Source organism: Pseudonaja textilis, chromosome 2 (genome assembly GCF_049901715.1).
Source record: "Pseudonaja textilis isolate UNSWEBS1 chromosome 2, rPseTex1.2, whole genome shotgun sequence".
NCBI lineage: Eukaryota > Metazoa > Chordata > Lepidosauria > Squamata > Elapidae > Pseudonaja > Pseudonaja textilis.
In genome coordinates this window covers 65,142,823-65,161,401 of record NC_141991.1, presented here as the reverse complement: position 1 = coordinate 65,161,401, position 18,579 = coordinate 65,142,823, and the positions used below count along the sequence as shown (strand labels likewise).

Genomic DNA, 18,579 nt, shown 5'->3' with positions numbered 1-18,579 from the left:
ATCACCCAGCACACTATGGTGATAAAAAGCCTCCCTTTGTTAATGTTAGTTTGAGTGATGCTACAAACTGGAACTGCATAATCAGAATGTTTAGTGCCAGTAAGCGTCCCTGTATTATTACAAATTTGCTACATAGTATCTAGGCAAACCTCCCTTCTATGATCTGTTTTGTTATTTTTATTTTCCATCCTTAGGTATACTTTATTATCTATGGAAGAATAGTATTTTCTTCAAGTTAGCATACATTTACTAGTAATTATTCCTAATATATAATTATACAAGCATGATGGTACACTGATGACTATTACTTTAGATTGGAACTATGATGGCTGAGTCTATCAATTTGAAATATATTATTCCATGGCTTTTAACTGCATGTTATTACAATGCAAATTTCTACCCAGCACTGAAATAACTCTCTATGTTGGCTCTGTTGATTGTCTTCTCTGTTTACCTTTGACATCTGCCCTTTCTATGATATCTCATAAGTTTAAAGCACACTTTCCATGGTATCAGGATCATGTTGTCTGGGAACTATTAATTTTTAAGAGCTGCATTCTGGCATTCAGTGCCATATCCTTATTGGGAAGTTTCCATCTGGATTATTTTGAGAACAGAGCTAACTCTGGAATTTTCAGGGAACATTACATAGCCTTTGTGAGAAACTAAAAGATATTAAGAAAAACCAAACAGCACATACTGGAGAATTCGTGTTCATGCATATTGGTGCTACTCCTTCAAATTGTATTAATGCTTTCCTTTCTTGGTTACCTTTCAAAACAGAGCACTGTTCCAACAGTTCAAGTAAAAATATTAAATAAACCTGTTCTTCTCTTTCCTTAATTTTGAGTAGCAGAATCTTTTGTTACCAACATGGATTGTGAACTTCAGAGATTGTATTTATTAAGTAACTATCAGGAAGAATTCCCATCTTGTTAAAAACTACCAGCATTGGTTTGGTTAGATAGCCTCATCACCATTCATTGTTTGACACTTGAATCTCTTGAAAAACAAAAAGATGCCACCTAACTTTGCACATTATCAACGAACAGGAAGATTTCCCACTGGTCAGGTGGTGAGACCAAGTTCTGATTTCTCTTTGTAGAAATCATGCAGTAGCCAGCGTACTTGCTACTAAAACATTCACTAGTCAATTTGTTGCCATTTCATTTGTAAAACCTTGGTACTGTTTCTAGAAATGCCATTAGCATTGAATGAAGCCGGAACTTCATTCTAGGGCACTGTAGCTTTCTCTTAAAGCTTTGCTTTTTTCAAAAGACCTAAGATGTATATTCTCAGAATCCACAAATGTTGCCCAATTATACCCACTGTATTATCTATCTCCAGATATAGATCCCACCAATATATTTTTTTCTTTATGATTTAAGTTCCTTTCCATCTCTGTCTCTGGAAACAATAATCAAAGCACCTGGATAGAGATCAATTTGTCTTTCATTGTGAAAATTGTGAGATGGTATTCCATGTAAGTAGATCAAGCAGGTAGTGGATATAGGCATATCAGGTGATGTGTATTTGTGTAATAAGGGAGGGTGTGGCCTAAGGAGATCCAACACCCTATATCAACATGTGCATAATTATTAGGCAGCTTCTTTTCCTGAGGTAAAATGGGTCAAAAAAGAGATTTAACCGGCTTTGAAAAGTCAAAAATTGTAAAACGTATTTCAGAGGGATATAGCACTCTTGAAATTGCTACGGTATTGGGGCACGATCACAGAACCATCAAACATTTTGATGCAAACAGTCAATAGGGTCGCAAGAAATGTGATGAGAAAAAAGATGCACATTAACTGCCAAAGATTTGAGAAGAAATCGAACATGAAGCTACCAGGAACCTATTATCCTCCAGTGCTGTCATATTCCAGAACTGCAACCTTCCTGTAGTGTCCAGTACTACAAGGTGTTCAGTGCTCAGAGACATAACCAAGGTAAGGAAGGCTGAAACCTGACTACCACTGAACAATTATTTGTAGATTTTGAGATGTTTATTAGCCTAACAGATGCAAATAAACAAGTGAGATGGGCAAATTTTCATTTTTCATTTAGTTGTCCAATAATTCTGCATACTAATAGTTGCCCAATAATTCTGCACACAAAAAGAAGCCAAAACCTCACTTTTACTTTAATTATTCAGGTTTGAGGTTTATCAACATTTCAGATTGACCGAGAGCACGGTATGTCAGGATTCCGGCAGTTGCCACTGTAGTTGTTTAGTAATAATATTAACCCTCCAAAATACAACATGCCTAATAATCATGCACTAGAGTGTAAATATCAGTGTTACTGGCAATTCTAACCTAAACACTTTGAGGCAAGGTAGAAAAGGGTTGATTCATTCTCTACAGCCAGAACTCAATCCTACCCTACTGTAAAAACTCAGATCATTGTACGAATTGTAGAGCTGTTATATTGTATCAACTGGATAAAATGCTCCCAGGAACAAAAGATAGAAAAAGATAATGGCCACAACTGGCAGTATAATCATTCCTTTCACCTTAGTATCTTTTGATAAATCAAATTAGAAACAATTTACCTCTCTTCTTTTGAGAGAAGTTATCAGAACTGATAGTAAAGAAGAATCTTGTAGTGGGGTCCCTTTATTGGTATTTTTGCTAATAAACAGTATTTAACATTCTCTGCAGCAAGGTAATCCTCTACTGGCTGGGAAATTCTAGGATATAAAGCCTACATATCTTAGTTGTTGAGGTTGGGAAATAACAAGTCTATAAGGGAACCCATAAAGCACTTGTCTCAATTCCTTTTACCACATGCAGCTTCATTAAGGAACTGAACATAGGAAACCCCGTTTTGCTCTCTTGCACTTGAAGTGCTTCTTAGACCAGGGGTCACCAACCTTTTGGACCTCAGGGACCACCAAACTCAACTTTAAATCCCGCAGACCAGAGACCCTGGGAAAATCCCCCAAAAAATTCTGCAGGAAAATTCCCCACCCCATTTTCCTACCGATTGATCATGCTTTATTTGGGATTGCAGGATACCATCTCCAGCTCTGTTCCCAGGGAGAGACACTTTTGGCTTCATGCAAAGAAAACAGCAGAAGCAGAAAGTCTTTCTTTCTCTCCCCCAAACTCCGCCAGAAATGAGTCCTTGTGAGACTTGTCGCACCGGTGCAGCCTCTTGGAGCAGGATGCCCCAAAGACTCATTTCTGGTAGAGTTTGGGGGAGACTTCTGCTGCTTTCTTTGCATGCAGCCAAAAGCAGAAGAAAGAAGCGGAAAGAAGCAGCCTGGTAGCCAGGCCAGCTGCATGGGGTGAGTGGGGCAAGTTTCCCCCCTCCATCCTTTCCCCCCTCCCCTCACTACGTGTTCGCAATGCAAACGATGCAAGCCTTGTGTTCCCACGGGCCATGTGGGTGGCACAGCCTAGTGTTCCCATGCAGCCTGGACTAATTGCTTTGGGGGGTGCTTTGGGGGTGACATTTCTCTGCGGACCACCAAAATTTTCTCACGGACCACCAGTGGTCCCTGGCCCACTGGTTGGTGACCACTGTCTTAGAAGGCTTAAGATTGTAGGACTGATCATGGCAGATACAATCTGCCTGTTGAAGGACTTCAGATTGGTGTGCAAGCATGCAGGTGCTGGTAGGTGGATGCATGCGTTACAGCAGGGGTGTCAAACTCAATTTTACTGAGGGCCATATCAGTATTATGGTTGCCCTCAAAGGGCCAGTTGCATGTAAGACTATATATTATATTAGTTGAGGAGTGCATTATGTCTAAGATGTGTGTCAAACAGGATTAACATTCAATTCAAATATTTCAAATAAATCTGCAAAAACAAAGAAACAGCATAAGCTATTTAGTTCTTTCTCATGCCATTTTGTCCGAGGCTGATGTTTGGCCTATTTTTTTGCTTACAAGTTCATCTATGTTTGAGGTCAAGTTCTGGGCTGTGGACACTCTTACGATAGAGTGGAATTGTTCATCAGTGAGAAGACTTTTGTGTGCACTTTTGTTCACCTTTATCACAGAGAAAACATGCTCACACACATATGTACTACCAAACATGCAGAGCATTCGAGCAGCTTGTAGCCGGAGTTGGGGCATCGCTTTAGGGATGAACCTGCTGAAATGCAGGGGCCCCACAGAATCATACTTTGCCTTAAGTGTGCTGCTACACTGGAGTTCTATCAGCTCCATCTGGATATTTACAGGTGCTTTCCTCACATCAATTGCAAAAGGATTGCTGAGCAGTTCAAAATTGAATTTCTGTCCTTCAAATTTAACAAAGCGACGTGTAAACTCCATGTGAAGCGTGTTCAGTTTATCACCAAAATAAGTATGTGAGAACACAGTGGTGGAGACTTGGTTTCGGATTGCCTGGCAACAGGGAAAGTGACTTAAATTTCCTTGCTTCATCTGAATGTCCCAGAGTTTCAGCTTAACCTGAAAGGCATTCACTGCATCATACATGTCTGTGATCACAGAGTCGCGTCCCTGAAGCTGAAGGTTTAGTGCGGTGAGATGCTTTGTTATGTCGCACAGAAAAGCTAACTCACACAGCCACTTTTCATCCTGCAGTACTGTGGAGTCTTTTCCTTTACTTTTCATGAACTGACAGATCGTCTCACGCAACTCAAAAAATCTGAGCACTTTTTCATGACTGAGCCATCGCACCTCTGTGTGATAGGACAGGTCACCAAGTTCAGAATATATTTCCTCCAGAAAAGACTTAAATTGACATTGATTTAAACCTTTGTCTCTTATAAAGTTAACTATCTGTATTACAGTGTACATTACATGTTCCATCTTCAGGGCTTTGCCACATAGTGTTTCCTGGTGTATGATGCTGTGATATACTATCAGCTCACCTATGCAATTCTCCCTCTTCATCTTCTCACACATCCTTCCTACTAATCCACTCTCTTCCATGCACATCGAAGGTGTTCCATCTGTTGTCAGTCCCGTAAGTTTGTCCCAGGGCAGTTTCATGTCATTTATGCATTTAGATACTGCTTCAAATATGTCTTTTCCAGTGGTATTGCCATGCATTGATCTCATATCCAAAAGTTCCTCTGTAACGCATAAACTTGAGTCCACTCCACGAATGAAGATTGTCAGCTGTGCCATACCAGTAATGTCAGCGCTCAAATCCACAGCAAGGGAATATGCAATGAAATTTTTCCCTCTTTCAAATAACTGCATTTGTAAATCAGTGGCAAGTTCACATATATGACCAGCAACAGTATTTCTGCTTAGGCTTACATTCAGAAATGCTTGCTTTTGGTCTGGACACAAGATTTCACACACTTTAATCATGCAGCACTTCAAAAACTCCCCCTCTGTAAATGGCCGGCCTGATTTAGCAATCTTTTCTGCCACTATAAAACTAGCTTTCATAGCAGCCTCACTTTGTGACGCTGCTTTTCTGGACATACGCTGCTTTACCATCAGACTCTTTTTAAACTCTTCCACCTTCTTTAGCTTCTGCTGTATGTCCATGTGTTTGTACTTGTCCTCGTGTTTTGTCTCATAGTGCCGCCTCATGTTATACTTTTTAAGTACAGCCACATGAGCTCCGCAAACAAGGCACATGGCCTTACCGTCAATGTCAGCAAACAGGTACTCCGCCTCCCACCTCTTTTGAAAGCATCTGTTTTCAAAGTCTACTTTCCGTTTGGCCATTTTGGGGGGTTTAAATATCCGTATAGGTACGCCGGTCTTTTTCACCACAGATGTTGTATATATGAAGTATGAGACTGCAAAGTCTGGATGCTGCGTGAGGCGAGCAGTTGTCAGCGCTCTAGGTATCCACTCTGGAGGCCCAGTAGGATGCCGTGAGTCTGGATGTTCTGGGGTACAAGGGGAGCCTTCCGACAAGGAGGGGATGGAGTCCCCAGTGCGAGGCTGCTAGTGTTGGAGCTGCTTTCCAGTTTGACAGGTGACCGGACTGCAGGTGTTGGCTCCAGAAGCTGCTGCTGCTGCTAAGCTGTTTCCTGGTGGAGAGAAATAAGTTGAGTTTGACATGTTTGCCTTAGAGGAAGTTAATCTACATATTTGGGGACAAAAAGACCCCCAGAAAGTGGTAAAACCTGGTGAAAATCAATCAGCATACAACAAGTCATAATCCATGGGAAAACTATGGAGTTTGAATTTACAGATCTCAAAGGAGATGAAGCAATATATGTAAATAAAAATATAATTTCAAATGCATGGAATATATACTGTATGTGTGTACTATTTTGTTATTCTATTTGTAACTGCTGTAAGCTCTCCGATTTGAGATGACAAGTTGAAGTAATATATATCACTGGCTACCACTCATAATGGCTATCACCTTTAGAGACATTTGCCTTTTAATACTTGCTTCTAAGCCACACAAAGCAGTGTATGGATTTATCAGCATACCTGGTTGACCAAGGTGGGAATAGGATGCAGGGCTCATGCCTTTGCATGCCTCTTCTTAAGGCCGGTGATGCAGGGTATAAGTAATACGTTAATGTCACCCATCCTGCAAATCCAGGTCAGCCTCCCTCCCTTTAGTGCCTTGATTGGATCCTTTGAGATTTTTAATCCACCAAGTCTATTAGGCACCAGCTTGGGCCCAACTGCTTTGAGACAAACAGGGACTGGCAGGTCTTAGGAAGGAAAGGCTCCCAAAGCACAGCCAGGGAGGGTATGCTCTCCCTTCCAGGGAGCACCCAAGGAATCCTTGGTAAAGGGAGGAGCAGAGAAAAGGATCGAGGCCCAGAACTGCTCTGAAGGGCCCAATGTCCCAGGATCAGTGGAAATACCATCTACCTCAATCGCCCTACCTGCCCAGCCCAAGGGGAGACGCATTCCTCCTCCAGCCTTACCCTCCAGGAAGCCCCCTGCCCTCGGGAGAACCGTGGTGTGTGCTGAGCAAAACCCTAGCGCTGATCCACTGCAAACTCAGCCCCAGAAAGAAAGAAGGGCTATCTGTAGCACCTTCACTGTAAGTAACATCTCAGGACCCCATAGCCCTGGAAGCCAAGCGGCCCCTATAAGGGAATCATAGACAGCTAGAGCAAGAGTCTTCAAACTTGGCAAGTTTAAGACTTGTGGACTTCAACTCCCAGAATTCCTGAGCTAACCTGACTGGAGGAATTCTGGGAGTTGAAGTCCACAAGTCTTAAACTTGCCAAGTTTGAAGAACCCTGAGCTAGAGGAACAACCAACAACTTATCAGTCACCTCCTAGTGGGAGTTTGGGAGCCTCTTTGGTGTCAATCAATAACCCTCCTACTAGTCTGTTCCCAGGCCAGATCTAAACACAACATAGGCAAGATCTGGCCCTTGGGCCTTATGGTTGACTTGTCTGCATTTAGAGAATGAATGATATCACAACAGCTATGGTTGTTTAAGAACTCCCACTGATACGGTCGGTGCTAGAAAGTGGCATCTAAATGATGCCAATATATCCAGAAATACCCCTCTTCACTTAGTGTTCTACCTTGAGTGAATTTTTACACTGCAAAGTTTTAAAAATTAAAATAGGAAAACTTGGTGTGCTTTAATTTTAATTAAAATAGGAAAACAATCTCACCCACCACCCCAACACACCTCAACAGCTGCAGAGCTTACAGATACCTGTAAACTTTAAATGGACATACTAATTCTATTTGAGATGGAAACAATAGGTAAATACAACATCGTGCTTGTTTGGAAGCATGCCAGTTGCCCTCAAGTTGGACAAAGGTAACCAAAGATAATGTATTGGTGTGTTTGTGTGCTATACCTGTGAAATTAATTATACAGATGTTCATGTGGTGAGTGCGCAAGCTCCACAAGCAGCCATTTTGAACCATATTCCCCAAATTCAAAATGTATCCACCAGCTCCCACCACCCTGAAGAACCTCTTATTGGTTCTGTGGATGTAGTTACTGCTGCATTTACTTCAATAAACAATTACAAAACAATCTTTAGTTGGAAAATTACCCTATGGGACATTTTTCTCTCCCTAAAAATGAAATCTAAAATATGCACATTCTTTCATGCCACTATTTATTTAAAATGGGCATATAATACTACTTAAATGGTGTTCCTTAAACTTTCCAACAAGCACACAAATGTTTAAGGTCTTTTTCTAACGCATAAAGCAATAGTTGCAAAAACTATTTTATATTTTTGCCAAAAGATATGTATTTACCAAAAGTGAACTAAAAAGTTCAGAGTTCAATGGGAGGGGATTGATTTTTTTTAAAAAAAGCTATTCAGATACATTGAGGTTTTTCCTAATATCTAATACTGTAACAAGGGGAGAGAGAGAGAGATATATATATATCTCTCTCAAAACACCGGAAGAAGGGGCGTGTCTGCTGCTCCTCTCCACTTTCCCTATCTCGTAACCGCCAAGAGAGCGTGGCGTCGTGGAGATAACAAATTCGCGGGCGTCGATTTCACTTCCGGGCTAGGGGGGTCAACCGGAAGGAGGAAGAAACGCAGAGGGAAATAAGAAGAGGGTAGAGCGTCCGGGAGTTGGTGCCTGCAGGGGTTGGGAATCAGCATGGTGCTGTCACCCCTGCTGTTTCTTCCGCTCCTCTTGGCCGGGACCGCGCCGCCAGGAGCCGCGGAGCTCACAGATGGCAACAATGAGCATCTAAAACGGGAACACTCGCTTATCAAGCCTTATCAGGGTGCGTGAGGAGGGCAGGGCTGCCACCCTGCTGACCCGTCTGTCTGCTCCCTCCTCTCCCGCGCTCACGCTTGAGCCCGTTGGTGGCCGATCTCTCCTCTGTTAAAGGCTCGTCTGTGTGGATCCAAGGGCTGGTCTTGGTTTTGCCCTTTCGTGAAGGGGGAGGAAAACCGAAAGCCTCTGGCTGGGGACAGCACTTGCCCGTTCACACACATCTTCTCGGGGGTACCTGGCCCCTAAAACTTCACAAACCTTTTTGGCCCTAACCAGACTTACCCATCAGTAATAATGATGATGATGATGAAGAGCAGGTGAAACTCTTTTATGTATTGAAAAAGCATATGAATTTCACCAGTTATTGGTGGCAATAAATAAGGTTCCGTTTCTGTCATAAGGTGCCCACAGAACAGTAGGAGGAGAAATGCAGTGAACACAGTTCCCACTTCTGAGGAAATCAAACCTAGTTCAGACAATCTGTTACTTGCCTACAGCTAGCTTATAACACCCCCTAATAACTCCCCAAAATGTACTCCACAGTTCATTATTTCTGTAGTATCCTCTGTTTTAGGGGTTGGCTCCAGTTCAATGCCTCTCTGGGATTTTCAAGGGAGTACAATGTTGACTAGCCAGTATGTTCGACTGACCCCTGATGAGCGCAGCAAGGAAGGTTCTATCTGGAACCGGCTGGTGAGTGTTATTTCTACATGGAAAAGATGGGGTGAGACTCTGAGGGATATTGCCTAGATGTGATTTGCAGCCTGCATGCTTTCCACCTTGGATTTCCTGAACAGCTGTTTGGAGTTGTTCTATTTTGTCTTCTAGCCCTGTTTTCTGAAGGATTGGGAGCTTCATGTCCATTTTAAAATTCATGGGGCAGGGAAGAAGAATCTCCATGGAGATGGTTTTGCCCTGTGGTACACCCAGGATCGCCTGACTGCAGGTATTGTGATCAGCATAATAACTTGCAATATATTCCACTTTCATGGGTTTGGGACTTTTAATACAAGTAAATAGATTCCCCCACAGTTGTTGCAATCAGCCTGGCAGAATATACTCTAGTTGAAACAATAGACACTTTAGAACTTCATCATCCTCAGAAATATATCTATGTTTTAAGGGCTTTCTGAAAGGCTGGAAGAATCAAAGTCATTCTCATCTCAAGGGAAATAGTTTTCTGTAGAACAGGGGCAGTAACCAAAAAGTCTACTTTGTGGATCCCTCGAGATAACATTCTTTATATTAACTGGACCTGCAGCATACTTCTCCTTCCATATTTTATGGGAAAAGTAGAAACTATCAGGGAAAGGCAGTCCCCTGGTCTTATGCCATGAAATAGTAGGTTATTCACTGATGGAATGTTAGCTAATAATTTCCAGAATCTTCCGTTGGAGTGGCTTTGTGACATGGGTAACATCTTCCCCAGGGTACCTAGCCCGTAAAACTTCACAAACCTTTTTTGGCCCTAAGCAGACTTACCCATCAATAATAATGATTGCTAGCAAACATTTGTTCATTATACATATTTATATACCATCTACTCCAAAATGACTTCATGTAAAATGTTTAAATTGATCAGTGTTGTTTGAAGATTGGTTGATTTTAGCTCTTTAAAAGTACATGGACCCCTTATTCATATTTTTCTGTTTATCACCCTCAGGACCTGTATTTGGCAGTAAAGATAAATTCCATGGATTGGCCATTTTCCTGGATACCTATCCCAATGAGGAAACTTCTGAGGTAAATGATACCAATAGCTTCTGTTTGAAGGCTAATACTGCATTTTGCTTTTCCTGCATGAACAATCCCATATAAATAGAGATTCTGTATGCATAGGGATTTCAAAATATTTAGGGTATGAGTTTTGAGCATCAGAGAGACAAGTCTGATTAAAATTTATTTTATTCTGTAGCGTGTGTTTCCTTACATTTCTGCCATGGTTAACAATGGATCCCTGACCTATGACCATAGTAAAGATGGTCGCTGGACGGAGCTGGCAGGGTGTACAGCTGACATTCGTAATCAGAACCACGACACTTTTTTGGCTGTCCGATATTCTCGGGGGCGTCTGACGGTAAGTGTGATGATGGGTGCTGGATACAAAATGCACAAGTGAATTAGATGACATTCTACCATATTACACAAATAACAGATGAATGTCCATGGAAGTTCCAAACTAACTTAGAATGAATAAGTTACATCATGTTTACTACAGCTCTAGTCAATGAAATGTAAAAAGTGAACATGAATATAATCTGATAATATAGTTTTGAGTTTACCAATTTATGTATTTCAGAATTGACATTCTTGTACATTTCCATAGGATTTTTTAACTGTCTGAGAAGTGTGAAAACTAAGTTATGCTTAATGCGGAAGATGACTTTTATGTTGCAGGTTATGACTGACGTAGAGGATAAAAATGAATGGAAAAACTGCTTTGATGTTGCAGGAGTTCGATTACCCACTGGTTATTTCTTTGGGGCTTCTGCTGGTACAGGAGATCTATCTGGTGAGAAGTACCTGCTAGTAGTTAAAGTGACTGTCCTATTTGCTTATATTATTTCACATAGAGACAGCTTTTGGTAAAGTTCACAAGATACAGGTAATCCATGATTTACAACCACAATTAGGACCAGAATTTATGTGGTTAAGCAAGTAGATTGTAAAGTAGTTGCACCCAATTTTATGGCATTTTTTGTCATGATTGTTAAACTAATCACTATAGATGGTAGGCAAATCATCCAGTTAAGAGAATTCAGCTTCCCCAGCTGATTTTGCTTGCAGGAAGCTACCCAGGAAGATAATAAATGGTGATCTTTTGTCACTGAATTTTAATCAGCTGAACAGTGAATATAACTTGGTTTCTTTTCCAGATAATCATGATATCATTTCAATGAAGCTATTTCAATTGATGGTGGAACATTCCCCAGAGGACGAAAACATTGACTGGACAAAGATTGAGCCCAGCGTCAGTCTTTTCAAATCACCCAAAGGTTATTTATTAATGTTTCTACCCTGAATGTTCAATGAAGCAAATGGGAGATCAGTTTCCCACAGGCATTGCTCTTCCTAAAAGTACTTTAAAGCTAGTATAGACTAATAAAGACAGTCTTTTTGGTTTAGGTACCAGGTGATCAAATAACTATAAACTGATTATATATTTATTGGATGTGTAGTGATATCCAATGTAAACAGTGTGAGTTTAGGTGGATTACAACAGAAACCTCTGTCAAACATCTGCATTTGCCATATTTAGGTTTTCTTATTTTGAATTTTTGAAAACTTCATAAATAGTAAATATGCATTCAGATTTGCAAGAAGATATTCTGTTTAATTTTTACCATGTAGACATTGGTACAATAGAACCAGATTTAGATTTATTTATTTACTTAGATTTATTTAAATATACAATTTGACCAAGAATGCGTATATTTTTGTCTGCAGTTGTATATGCTGCATTGAAACAGGTAAAAGTTCACCATGGGATCTCAGCTGGACCAGAATCTTAGAGAGCAAAGTTTAAAATTCTGTTTCAGATTATTTCTCATTATCCACCTAATGATTATTAGCTTTTCTGCAAAGAAACCTGGGAGGGTTTTCACAAACTCTGGAGAGGACAGCTATTCTGTGTAATCTGTGTAATCCAGAATTATGCTAATCTATATTAAACTATTATTTACGTAGAAAAGCAGAAAGATGTAATATGTATTAAACTTTTTATTTTTTTCTCTTCAGATAATGTAGATGATCCAACAGGAAACTTCCGTAGTGGGCCCTTGACAGGCTGGAAAGTGTTCTTACTATTACTATGTTCTCTACTTGGCATCATTGTATGTGCTGTGGTGGGGGCTGTGGTTTTCCAGAAACGCCAGGAGCGAAACAAGCGATTTTACTAAGGTGTAGGAAACTGAAATTTGGGGCAGCTGGGGATGTTTTTTACAAGGGGGAGGGAGAATTGTATAGACTCTGGTTTATAAAAGGCTGTTTCAGAGAAATGTATGGAATATTTTCATATCCCTTTTTTTCTTGGCAACAATAGGAAATTGTGTCAAACAATCTGGAATACAGGTTGTACTGTACTTGGGAGCCTGCCATTTTGAAAGCTGTATGGAACCTTCAGTGCTTCTATAAAATTTTTGTATGGAAAACAGGCAAATAACAGTATGGTTCAAACTTAGAAAATGTTGCTTCTTCTCTGAGAGGCAGGTTTTGCACTTCAGATAGTATTTCCACACAGTTACTCTTAAGAGTATTTTGGTAGTTCAGCTATGTGGAGGGTGGTTTTCTTGCTGTGGCCTATAAACTTAATTCAAGAAAATTATTTTTTTGAACTGAATGTATTTCATAGTTTCACTTATTCCAGAACCTTTTTTTAATACCAGCTATTTCTGTTTTGCTGGGAGTGAAACTAACTTGCACCAAAACAACTGGTATCCATGAAATGTGATAACTGTGACTGCATTGGCTTGGGAGAACAGGGGCTTGATTTTTCTAGACAATATGGACTATGTGCCCCATTGATTAAACATCCAAACTAGTTGATTCTAATGGCAGAATTGAAGTGTATCATAGCCACATTGTTATGTGTGCATATGGGAGATGATAAATTGAAGAAAGACAATGTGAAATAAAATGGAAAACTTATCCTGGTGGTTTGTCTTAATTTTATGGTTAATAAGTGAATGGTGGATGGGCTGCATTTGTATTACTAGATTGGGGGGGGCAGGAACCTAATTCCATGCTTAAAATTTCAGGGATCAAAAAGTGTTAATAATGGAGCAATTCAGGTTTTTTAAAAAAAATATTTTTCACATGAACATATTCTCAGAATTTGCAATTGGCCTGTTAATTAAGCATAAAACCAAATGGGTGAGGTTGGGCCAGTCGCTCTCTGGACCCTAGGAAAAAGGCAATGGCAAACCACATAGGAAACCCTTGCCAAGAAAACTATAGGGACTAATTGGGGCAGTACCAGGAATCAAAACTGATTCAACTACATAAAATAAATGGGAACATATTTTAATCTGAGAATTTGAATTTTGAAATGCAATACATTTCATCTTTCATCTTCACAAGACCCAAAATAATCACATTTCATAGCTGGTATAGGTAGTTCTCCACTTACAACAGTTCATTTAGTGACCATTCAATGTTACAACACTGAAAAAAGTGACTTATGACCGGTTTTCAGTTATAACTGTTGCAGCATCCTTGTCATCAAAATTGTCAACTGCCTCATATTTATGACAGTAGCAGTGTCCCGGGGTCACATGATTCCCCTTTTGTGTCCTGACAAGCAAAGTCAATGGGCAAGCCAGATTCACTTAATAACCAGGCTGCTAACTTATCAACTGCAGTGATTCACTTTAACAACTGTGGCAAGAAAAGTCGTAAAATGAGGCAAAACTCAACAGATGTTTCAACAACAAATTTGGGGCTCCGTTGTGGTCGTAAGTCGAGGACTATCTGCAAGTCTCTAGAAGGCAATTCTACTCTTATTTTGACAGTCCTGGGCTTTTCTATTTATCGGCCAGGCCCAGGGGAGAAAAGCGGGACCGTTGAAAGTGCCGGCCTGCGAACCTGAATGTTTCGAGTCCTCTGCTACTCCCTAGCTTTCAACCTACTGTACCAACCCAACCACTAAACATAGCGGCGCTTCCGCTGACTTAGGAGAGAGAGAAAGCTCTCCAATCCGCGCTTGGAGGCTCTTCCCCTTCCCCACCCGCTTCCTTGGGAGTTGTAGTCTTTCGGCCTTTTGGCGACGCGGGGCCTGCCCTCTGCTGTGTAGCGATTACGTGGCGCGAAAGCGGAGACAGGACGCAAGCGCGGCATCATGGCGGCTCCCGGTGGTCGGTCGAGGGTGCTCTTGCTACTGCTGGTAGCCGGGATCGTATCCCGCGCGTGGGGCCTTTACTTCCACTTGGGCGAAACGGAACGCAAATGCTTCATCGAGGAGATCCCGGACGAGACCATGGTCATCGGTGAGCGGAGGGGAGGACCGGTCGTATCAAGGGAGGGAGTGCGGAAAGGAGGGGGACTTCAGTGTGCCGAAGCGGGTTAGGAGGTGCGTGTGGGTGGGGCGTGGTGGTGGGCTTTGGAAAAGAGCGGACAGAAGCTGTTCCGAGGCCAACTTTCCCCCCTCTACCACGCAGGGAATTACCGGACGCAGTTGTACGATAAGCAGCGAGAAGAGTACCTTCCTGCTACTCCGGGCCTGGGCATGTTTGTGGAGGTGAAGGACCCCGATGAAAAGGTACATTAAGCACATGGTCTCAGTGAGGTTCTCGAGCACATTCCTCCCTCGGGGGCTCTGTCAGATGGCGGAACATCGGGAGAAACGCGAGACTCCGCGCCAGAGACTCAACAACTCAGAACCAAATGCCGCGAAGTAATGGATTGGGTGGGTGTGAACACAGGTGCGCCTGTCGAACTTGGGAATTTGTGACTGTATCATATGTAAACCCAACACATGCTTTTGTGTCCAGATCCGATCTCACATCTATACTTTGGCATTGCTATTCCTAGGCAGTTTACTCTTCTGTATCTTTAGAAAATTAAACAGATCTGGCCACCTTTCTAATCATATCAAAAAGACATTCCTTTCAGAGTAGTTTAAAATAATCAGTTGCCGTTTCCTATTTGGAAAATAGTACAAAGTAGTCTAGAATGAAAAATAAATAAAACAATGACATTTGTGATCCTTCATTACCTTTTTAATTTCATTTTTTATTAGAGTGCACAAGTATATATGGTACATAATAAGAGAAATAAGTGAAATAACCTGAGTTACCTAGCAAATTCGTTAAGTAAAAAAAAAAAATTTCATATTTTCCCTAATAAGGTTGTACAGCATGTAAAATAAACTTTACAAAAATTCTATGCTGTTTGCCCCTTAGTCTCATCAGCTTAGTACAGTTGACTATTTTAAACATCATTCTTTAAATAATGGATTTAATCTCATACTTAATGTTAGATGTTTCATAATTTAATAAGTAAACTATAGTCTTTGTGTTAAGAATGAATTCCACTCCCTACCTCTATGTTTAACCTGAATTTGTATTTAAGTTGGAACTCATACTTACAAAAGGACTGCCTCTTACTAAAGATTGTGTTGTCCTTTCTTGAGCCAACGAAGCATTGAAGCCAAGCAATGCTTCCAGGGACGGTTGAAAACAAGCTGTATATTAAAAACACAAAGGTTGTATCTTTATATCTAGGGATTGTCCTTAAGTCAGATGTTCTTAATTCAGAGACTGCCTGTATGTTATGAAATCCTAAATATTGAACCATGCTGAAATAATTGACTTCATTTAGAACATTTAATATCTACTGTATAGTGAAAAGATTTGCAAGAAAATGCTCGCCCTTTTTGAAGATTGAAATCCTGTATACATATATTTTTGGTCTGACTTTTCTTGTGTGCTTTCTTATAAATCTGTTCCATTTACAGGTGGTGTTGTCACGGCAGTATGGCTCAGAGGGCAGATTCATCTTTACTTCACACACCCCAGGAGAGCATCAGATCTGCCTGCACTCCAATTCCACAAAGTTTTCCCTTTTTGCAGGAGGCATGCTGGTAAGATATTTGTTAAATTAAGAGAAGATTTTTTACCTCATGCTTGCTATTAAGGCATCTTTGCTGTTATTGGTATTTGCACTTTATTCTTTTTTTATTCTTTTTGCAGAGGGTCCATCTTGACATCCAAGTTGGGGAACATGCCAATGATTATGCTGAGATTGCAGCTAAGGACAAGCTGAGTGAGCTGCAGTTGCGTGTTCGCCAGCTTCTGGAGCAGATAGAACAGATCCAGAAAGAACAAAACTACCAAAGGGTAAGAAAGGCAGATTATAGCTCTGTGGCAGTTCAACCTGTCAGATGTGCAACTGGCACATAAACTTTTATCCCTTTAAAGAACTAGACATCAGATAGCAAGGAAATCTTTTCCTGAGATAGAGGACATGAAAATAACTATCGGATGAGGTCAGGACCCATATTAGTCTAGCATTTTGGTTCTCATACAAGTCCTCATTCATCAGGCAGGAGGTGTTGATCTTTTTATAGTTGTTGCTCTTCTGCAAGACACACTGATCCCACAATTTATTTTATTTTTCAGTTTATCTGAGTTATTTGTAATGAACCAGAAAAAAGATCTCTGTAAATGTAAAATTGGGGGGGGGGATTGCCCAGATGTTTAGTGTTTTACACTTATTTAAATTTTTATTGTATTGACCAATCATTCGGTTAAAGAGATCAGTCTGGGCTTTTCACAAATCACCTTTGAATTTCATCACCACCCTTAATAATTTGATGTAATCTGCAAACCTGGCTCACTCTCTGCTTACCCTAAGTCATGTTTGTCATGAATAGGTTAAAAGGCAACAGTCCCAGCACAGATCTTTGTGTGACTTGTGACTCTTACCATTATTCGTTCAGAAAATTGTCCACTTATTCTGATTTTTTGGTTTTGTTCTTTAATCAGTGAGGAATTCTCAAAAAGATAGGTTCTCTCATTTCATGACCACTAAGTTTATTTGGGAATTTTTGATGAGGAACTTTTGCAAGGCTTCTTGAAAATTAAAGTTCTGACAAGAGAATCCCAAAGGTGCTTATTTCAAGAGGCAACTGGACTTTCTGGTTGAAAAAAACATCTTTGAGACAACCATGACCTGGATGACTGAGAATCTCCATAGACATTTGACTAGAGAAGTTCTTCTAGTTAGAAGACTAGACTAGATGAATAAATAAAGTTGGGGAAGAGGCCTAATTCTTTGGAGGAAGTACCATAACGAAATTGGTCAGCCCACATACCTTATTGTTGAGGGTATTGGTGAAAATATGCAGAGTTTTCTATATTTTTGCTGTTTCCCCCAAACTGACCATAAAAATATATCCCATTCTGTTTTAATGTTTCCTTGATATTTTCCCTCTTTTCTCAGTGGCGAGAGGAGCGTTTCCGGCAAACCAGTGAAAGCACAAACCAGAGGGTTCTCTGGTGGTCCATAATTCAGACTCTCATCCTTGTAGTCATTGGCGTTTGGCAAATGAGACACCTCAAGAGTTTCTTTGAAGCCAAGAAGCTGGTATAAAACAAGAGTAATATCAGCCCAAAGCCTGCATTTCTTCCAGGAACAGTTCCTGGCACTTCAGGTGTCTGCATTGATCTTCTCTTTTCTCATTGGCCCTTTCCACCAGACTGGTTACTTGCCAGGATCTGTGCCATCTACCTCCCAGTGTGTCCGCTCTTCTTCCTCCTTCAACATGTCAGCCTGTGGTGATTTCAATGCAGTGCTTTGGCCCCAGGAAGATGCTGCCTTCTTTCCAGATAGTCAAGACCAGTCCCCCTCTCTAGCTCTATAGGAAGAGTGTGTTTTGTTTTTGTATTTGCAGAGAGGGGAGGAAGGCACCATGTCTTCCACTTTTCTCCTGACTAATTATGTTCTTCAGAATTAGACTCTCTTCTGAAAGGTGATTGGAACTTTGCATAGCCAGTATCACAGTTTATCAGAGCCAAGAAAACTTGCAATTTTTAACTGTGTTGTATATGTACTGGCACTGATTTCTAAATACCACCACCAGTGCACCACTCAGGAGAATGTTTTGAATGAGAAGATCTGGAGGCTCTCCTTTCAATTCTCTTTTTCATCATACATAGGACGCAGTTTGATTTGGGGATTTGCTGCTATGGAATTAATAGGATTCTTTCTGAAAGAAATCTGTGTTATGGGATTAATGTGCTGATCACTGGGCTTCTAATAAAAGATGATTAAGTATTGAAATTCACTTATACTCTTCTTCTCTATCTTGTTAAAATTGATTTTTCCTGTCTATACCTACTCACCATTTTCTGGCATAGACAGTACTTCATTTTCTTATTACCTTGAATGTATAAGCAGTTGCAAGGTTGCTTTTACAACAGTGCAACTTAAAGTAGCAGCATTCAATAGGATA

The 18,579-nt window shown here is 40.6% G+C and overlaps 2 protein-coding genes across 3 annotated transcripts; both read left to right on the top strand.

Annotated features, from left to right (window-relative positions):
• Positions 1–8,462: 8,462 nt before the first annotated feature.
• On the top strand, positions 8,463–13,274 carry LMAN2 (lectin, mannose binding 2). 2 transcript variants are annotated; one of them, XM_026726235.2, is made up of 8 exons: positions 8,463–8,634; positions 9,202–9,320; positions 9,456–9,573; positions 10,291–10,370; positions 10,543–10,704; positions 11,025–11,139; positions 11,504–11,623; positions 12,366–13,274. In XM_026726235.2, exons 1-8 carry the CDS (start codon positions 8,505–8,507, stop codon positions 12,524–12,526), a joined length of 1,005 nt encoding a protein of 334 aa, XP_026582020.1. In that variant the 5' UTR covers positions 8,463–8,504; the 3' UTR covers positions 12,527–13,274. The 2 variants fall into 2 exon arrangements, with proteins under 2 accessions (XP_026582020.1, XP_026582026.1); XM_026726241.2 differs by having other exon boundaries at positions 8,463–8,944.
• A 1,170-nt stretch (positions 13,275–14,444) lies between these two features.
• Positions 14,445–18,407, top strand: TMED9 (transmembrane p24 trafficking protein 9). The gene is made up of 5 exons (XM_026726208.2): positions 14,445–14,611; positions 14,783–14,883; positions 16,081–16,206; positions 16,316–16,462; positions 17,568–18,407. The coding sequence occupies exons 1-5, from the start codon at positions 14,464–14,466 to the stop codon at positions 17,715–17,717; spliced, it is 672 nt and encodes a 223-aa protein (XP_026581993.1). The 5' UTR covers positions 14,445–14,463; the 3' UTR covers positions 17,718–18,407.
• The last annotated feature ends 172 nt before the right edge of the window (positions 18,408–18,579 follow it).